This window comes from Gastrolobium bilobum, unplaced genomic scaffold, assembly GCF_033153095.1.
Source record: "Gastrolobium bilobum isolate Gb01-03AN ecotype WA unplaced genomic scaffold, APGP_CSIRO_Gbil_v1 utg4232, whole genome shotgun sequence".
Lineage (NCBI taxonomy): Eukaryota > Viridiplantae > Streptophyta > Magnoliopsida > Fabales > Fabaceae > Gastrolobium > Gastrolobium bilobum.
Window position 1 is genome coordinate 33,172 of NW_026898508.1, and position 7,533 is coordinate 40,704.

At 32.3% G+C, this 7,533-nt stretch overlaps 1 protein-coding gene across 1 annotated transcript; it reads right to left on the minus strand.

Annotated features, from left to right (window-relative positions):
- Window positions 1-685: 685 nt before the first annotated feature.
- On the minus strand, window positions 686-2,176 carry LOC133316983 (uncharacterized). Its single transcript, XM_061518776.1, has one exon. It carries the CDS (start codon window positions 2,174-2,176, stop codon window positions 686-688), a length of 1,491 nt encoding a protein of 496 aa, XP_061374760.1.
- Window positions 2,177-7,533: the final 5,357 nt, after the last annotated feature.

Sequence of the window (7,533 nt, forward strand, 5' to 3'; positions counted from 1 at the left end):
TCTTTTCTTCCTCTTCAGCTTTCTTTTCCTCAATAAAGAAAATTTTCTCTGGCTGAGTTGTAGGTGGTGGAGTTTCTTTTTCAAACATTTTGAGAATAGCCTTTTCTCCTTCCACCCTTAAGATCGATTCACCTTTAGGCACATCAATTACCGCTCCGGAGGTTGCTAAGAAAGGTCTCCCAAAGATCACGGGAACAATAGCGTCCTCCTTTATATCCAAGATAACAAAGTCCACCGGAAAGATGAACTTGTCCACCTTAACAAGTATGTCATCTATTACTCCATATGCTTGCTTGGTGGAGCGGTCAGCTAGTTGCAGAATCATATTGATCGGCTTCACTTCTATGATTCCCAGCTTCTTCATCATAGATAATGGCATTACGTTAATGCTAGCACCTAGATCACATAAAACTCTCTCTATTGTCAACGAGCCAATCGTGCAAGGGATACTAAAACTCCCCAGATACTTTAATTTCGGAGGTAAATTCTTCTGCGTGATTGCACTACACTCCTTTTTCAAGATAGTGGATCCTTCTACTGTGAGCTTTCGCTTCTTGGTTAGGATCTCTTTTAGAAACTTTGCATATGATGGCATTTGCTCTAAAGCTTCCGCAAAGGGGATATTGATGTGCAGCTTCTTAAAAATCTCTCAGAATTTAGAGAAATTTTTCTTCTGCTCGTGCTGCTATAATCTCTGAGGATAAAGAGCCTTAACATAAGGATTGTCTCCAAGTGATTTCGTCATTTCCTCTAAAGAAAGCTTCTTTATTACTTTCTTACATGGGGTATCATTTAATGGTCCTCCAAAAATTGTGACATCTCTATCGACAGGATCGTCAGCTTTCTCTTTAGCAGGATTTTCCTTCTCTGCATCTTTTTCATTACTTGGTGTAGCTATTGGTTTCTCCACAGGTTGAATTACTATTCCACTCCTTGTAGTGATGGCATTGCATTGTTGCTTGGGATTAGTAATTGTATTACTAGGAAAGGTTCCTGGAGGCCTCTCAGCCATCTGTTTGGCAAGCTGACCAATCTGAATTTCCAGATTTTTAATATATGATTCTTGATTTTTGAGAGATACTCGGGTTTCTTCCACAAAACTTGTTTGAGCTTGAGACATCTTTTCGAATGCAATTTCCCAAGCTGCCTTTTGACTAGATTGCTCTGGTTGAATTCCCAGATTAGCTTGTTGTGGTCCTCCTTGATTATATGAAAGTTCAGAATGGTTTCTCCAGCCAAGATTATAAGTGTTTCTGTAAGGATTGTTCTCCCTACGTTGGTCGTACCAAAGAGAATTCACCTGAGCTGGGTTTATAGTAACCATAGCCTCACATTTATCGGCATTATAAGGTCCGCCACAAGTGTCGCATACCACATGGAATTGAGAGTTAACCGCAGAGATTTGATTTTGGGTAAAGAGTTTAACAAGTGAATCCAGCCTTTGATCCATCTTGTCTTGTTTGGCTAACAAAGCGTCGTACCCTTCTAACTGCATAACTCCTTTCTTAGGTTGCATTGGTGTGACCTCATTATCTTCAGATGCCATCTTTTTAATTAACTCAATAGCTTTAGTTGGAGTAATTTCTCCAATACTACCTCCAGCTGCGGCATTAAGGAGTAATTTATATGTTGACGTAACTCCTTTGTAAAAGATTCGGACCTTCTCGCCATTCGATAAAATGTATTGCGAACATCTCATGATTAGTTCTTTAAATCTTCCCCATCCCACGCACAGGGATTCGCCTTCGAGCTGCTTGAAATTGTTAATCTGTTCTTTCAGCTCGAAGAATTGGGATAGTGGGAAAAACTTCTTTTGAAATTTTTCAACTAATTCTTCCCACGTGGAGATGCTATCAGCATGTTGCAATTCCAACCAATTAAGTTCTCTTACTTTTAAGGAGAAAGGAAAAAACATCTGTCGGATTGATTCAGCAGGTACCCCATTAGCTTTAATGAGGTTACACAACTGTAAGAATTTAGAAATATGACCGTTTGGGTCTTCGATCGGGTCTCCTTCAAATAGATTACTTTGAATTAAATTTAGGAAGGAGGATTTTATTTCGAAGTTGTTCGCTGGGATTTGAGGCCTTCTAATACTCGTAGTCGGATGCGAGAAATTAGGGTTTAGGAAGTGGCTCATCAGTTCTTCGGGTGAATTTTGGTTATCCTCGGCCATGGCTGGTCCTTCCGCAGAATTGGAGCTCAATACGTCTTGTGTCTTCTACGCGCTCAAATGTTTCCTATTGGTTCTTTCTAGACGCTCTAACTCTGGTTCGTATTGTAGGCCACTGGGATTAACAGTGCCTCGCAGATGCATAAACTAGAAAACTAAGGCTCAGTGGGACCAACTAACGAAAACCACTAACTAACAGAAAATTTAAAATTTAAAATTTAAAGTAAACAAATTAAACTAGTAAACAAAATAAAATAACAAAACTAAATAAATAACGATACAAATATTAAACTAACAAAGAAATAGAATGACAATAAAATAAAATAAAAGAGAATAAACAAAACAAAAATAAAATAAACAAAAATAAAAATAAAATAAATAAACTAAACTAATATAATAAAAATATAAAATAAAACAAAATATAATTTAATATTTAAAATAAAAAATAAATAAAAAATTAAAAATAAAATAAATAAACTAAAAACTAAAATAATAATAAAAATGACAATGAAACAAAATAAGAAAAATAAAGAAAAAAAAAAAAAAACAAAAACAAACTAAAGTAATAAAACTAACTAGTAAAAATATTTAAAATAATATAAAAAGTAATAAACTAAAAGGAAACTAATAAAAAAAATGATCCAATCTATAATTTTATAGATATGATCAATGTTGATTAAATCAGTGCCCGACAACGACGCCAAAAATTTGTTGCAAACTCGGCAATTGCATCGGTCGTACAAGTAATAAAGTGATAAGAAAAGTTGTCGATCCCACGAGGACTGATGACCAAGCACTAATTTATCTATTTAACTAAAGTTGGATGGATCGTAAATTGTTGGTTTGAGAATATTTTAATTTAATTAAAACAGAATTTTAAACTACTTATTTTTAGTTTTCAATATTTAAGAAATTAAATTTAGAATTAATAAAGCTAGAAATTGATTTAAGTTTTTAATAAAATGACATAGCTAGGACTCGACTTTCCCAATGGTTTCCTAACGAATCTGCTTATTCTTATGATTATATTGAGGATCAAGTTATTAACAGCTCTTTCTATGATTGATTAAATCTCAATCACTTGGTAATCGAATCCTTTATTATAATTTAAAACATAATCCCTTAGTACTTTTTCATAAAATAAGCATTAACGCAAGAACTACCCACGGTTATAGAATTTATAAGTCTATCCATAGATCATACAAATTCCAGCAATCAACCAATCGCAATCGATACACCAACATCCATATTGCCATGCACGACTCTAATGCTCATTCAAGACTGGCCAGATCAGAAATAAGACTAGGAATAAATTACAGATTGATTGCATAACTTAAATCAAGAAAATAAATCATAATAAAAGCAAACAGTGTTCAAGAACCCATTGGTTCCGTCTCGCCCTAACTACTAACAGGAATTTAGCTATGCGTAATTATAAAAACAGAATTAAAAGATAATGGAATATAAATAAAGTTCATGATGAAACTTGAGTAATGAAGACTATCAATGATGCAGAATGATTCTGGTTCCTTCCCCTCTGTCAGTGTTCCTCTTCCGCCACGGCTTTTGTCTCTGAGTTCCTTTTTTTCTCTGCGTTCCAGAATGATCTTAACGGCTTTGCTTGCGTTATATTTAAAGAGAAATCGTGGGCTTCTGAGTCTGGACCCGCTCGCTGAGGAGCTCGCTAAAGCGAACTGCTCAGCGAGCATTTCCTTCTTATTCGCTTACTCACTCGCCCATGCGAGGAGTGTAGCGAGCTGTATTGTTTTGCTCGCTCACTTGCTCGCTTTAGCGAGAAGAGGAGCTAGTGTTACCCATTTTTTTTTTATATTTATTTAATTTCACATTTTCTTGATACAACTGTTTCCTCATCCTTATCAGGTTGGTGATTTGTTATTCTAGTCTAAAACAACCTGAAACAACAACAATTATTAAAATCTTATCTATTTGTTGGCAATTTACTCTCTTTTACTATTTTATTATTTAAAACTATTTTTTTAAATTATTTTAATTATTATTTGAACCATATTTAATATTAAAAGCAATCATTTTGCCATTCTTTTTAAATTAATTTATCATGTTGTCCCTTTTCCCAAATTATATACAATTATGTCCATATTCTCAAACTATATATTACTTTACCCTTATTTAATCAAATTATAGTCTTAGGTAAATCATTTATTCGAGTAATTAACTCATTTAATCGAGTAAATATCGGTTAACTTCAGTCAACTAGCAACAATTTGGTATATATTTGGAGAAGAAGGAAATTGGTATATAATTTGAAAAGATGAATAAAATGATAAAAAAAAGTTTAAAACATGATTAAGATAATCGATAAGTCGTGGATGAAACATATTTGAAATATAATATAAGGGACATATTATTCTTATGGAAGAATAAGAAGTCTCATACCAAATCTTAGTAATTGATTTGTTTGCATCTACTAATTCACATATATAATAAATCAGTGTCGTTACATACAAATATTATCAACGACCAAGATTGAGAGTATAATTTATATGGTAATAACTTAGTCATTGGTATATAATTTGGGAAGATGAAAAAAATGACAAAAAAAAAAAAAAACTTAAAACACGATTAAAATAATCGATCAACTGTAGGTGAACGTAGTAGAAATGTAATATAAAGAACATGTTATTCTTACACTGGTGTAAGAATATGAAGTCTTATACTAATTCTTAGTCGTTGATTTATTTGCATCTAGCAAGTCACATGATTAATAAATCAAAGCAGTTAAATATAAATATTATTAACGACCAAAATTGAGAGTGTAACTTATACGGGCATAAAATGATCTAGATGCATGATATAATATATAATTCATTCACATTAGCTTAAACTTCGCGATTTGCATACCAAAAGCAGCAGGACCTAAGTTATTGTTATACTTTTGTTAACTGTTAAGATGTGATCTCATGATGATGAAAATATAAATTGATGTGAAGCATGTATCACTTGCCTTCCCCATATTGTAAGTTTCAGATTGGAAAGTAATAGTGCTCTGTAAAGCTGCTCCGTTATCCACACAATTCAGCAACGTTTTCTTGTGGTTGGTTCCTATTTGCACGAGAAAATAAATTGTTAGGTGGAGATGTTTGTGTCTTTGAGCTCATTAACAGAGAGGATGCCGTTCTTGATGTTCATATTTTCAGAGGCCACCGTTAGACAATCCAATTGGAGCTATTGGGACTTGGTACTTTTTTTCTTCTTTTTTTGATAAAATGGGACTTGGTACTTAACTCCTATATATGAAGATGTATCATTCCTCTAAGACAATAGGATAAACTTAACCTTTTACTGTAGTTAATAATCTTTAGGGGGCTTTTATCTGATTTTAGTTATTAATATTGGGAAATGATTCGTTTATAATTTTTTTTTTAAATTTTTTACAAATTATATTATGACTCCTGGAAATATATAGCGTAATCTAATATACTTCCGGGAGTACATAGTGTAGTTTGCAAGAGTTTGTAAACAAAAAGTTTGTAAATATAACGCTCCCATTAATATTATGCCTAGAAATGTTAATTTTAAATAAATTTACAAATATATTTGGGCATTTATTATTTTTCAAAATTTATTTAAGGAAAAAAATGAAAAACTCAAAAGATAAAAAAATTAAATAAAAAAATTGAGGTAGAATGAAGCGAAAGTACTGGAAGTTAGTTGCTGAGTAGTTTCTAAGATTAAATTTTCAATAAAGGTAATATACTCATCCTTATCATATGAATTAAAAAGGAGAAGAAGAAAAAACATTGATTCTTTTGGAGAATTTATAATATCTAAATTTATTTATTTAAAACTTATTTTAAATATGAGAAATATGATACTTCAAATCTACTTTTCTAAAATTACCTTCACACGCCCTAAAACAATCACATACTTAAATAAGTAAAGGGAAATTTTTTTTTTACGTTGTAAGAAAGTAGTTATTAACGTTGTAGAAATAAAATTACAAATGGACCCACATATAAGAATAGAGAGAAAAAAGTGGTGGAACTCATTCGTGTTGTATGTGTAGCAAAATTATTTATTTGTTGTAAAATGAGATAAATATATCCCATAAATAAAACATGAGCAAAGTTACAACGTGAACACCGGTTTTGTGTAGCAAGTCTTGTTGTTATTCAATTAAAAAATAAAAAAGGGAAGGACGTGTAAGAATAACGAAATGTGCAGAGAGCAGTGCAAAGGGGAAAGAAAAGACAATAAGGACATGTCTTTTTGTACAGAGGTTTGGTAATCAGAGTTTAGCACTAAAATAGTGAGTCAAAGTTACAGTACAAACTAAAAAGAAAATAGTACCACTACATCCTGCATGCACTGCAACATTCCAACTCATGCTCACAAGCACATCAGACATTGGGTTATAAGGAGAGCAAAGATACAAAGAAAAAGGGAGACACTTTGGAGCATTTGAGAATACACTTCTAAGCATAAAAATAAAATCTGAGAAGTAAAAGAAGGGGAGATCTCAACAGATAACAAAAAGATAAACACACCAAATTTTTTTTAAAAGAAAAATAGAGGAAAGATCACAACATATAGAGCAGGATACAAGGAGAGAAAAGACACACACTGAAAAGTTTTGAAAACGGGGAATGAGTACAGAATACACAGAAAATGGAATAGAGAAGAAGGTGTAGTGTAGAGTAAAAGGCATAGCAACGTAGAAGTATCTTTGGTGCTCTAACTTATCTCCGTACGTCACAGTAAAAGTGTAAGATTTCAAACTCGAGTATATAAAAATGAGTATGTGTTTAGACACAACCAGTTAAAAATTTGAATTTCATGATTGGTGTTTTGACGCATATTTCTTTTTCATGATTTTGTATATATAATATGCAAATCTCTCTTCCAAGACATATACAAATCCAAAACTCTCATTCATAGTGTAAACACCATTTTCTTATTATTCCAAAAAATAATAAAAAATAAAAATAATGAAAAACAAGAAAAAAAGAAAAAGAAAACGAAAGGTACATTTCCAGCACATTTATCTGTTGGTTTCTTGGTCAAAAAAGCGTATGCACGCACTGTCAAAAAAATCAGAGACGATTTGGGGGGGTTAGCCAAAATAGAGTCTGCACACACTGTCAAAAAAATCAGGTACGATTTGGGGGGTTACCCAAAATAAGCTATGGAAAATATGAGGGAAAGTTGAAAGGTTAAAGACAAATTTTTTCAAAGCATGGAAAAGGAAAAAGGCTCTTCTTAACCCGAAAAAAGAACCAATGTTCTTCTCCTATCCTGAACCCATTGAATCACTTCAACCATTCTTTTAAAAAAAAAATAAGAAAGAAGAGAGGGAAAAAGAATAAAAAGATGAAGAAAGC

What these genes read in the sequence shown, in the direction of transcription:
- LOC133316983 (XM_061518776.1), bottom strand. Translation starts at nt 2,176, where the DNA reads ATGGCCGAGGATAACCAAAATTCACCCGAAGAACTGATGAGCCACTTC.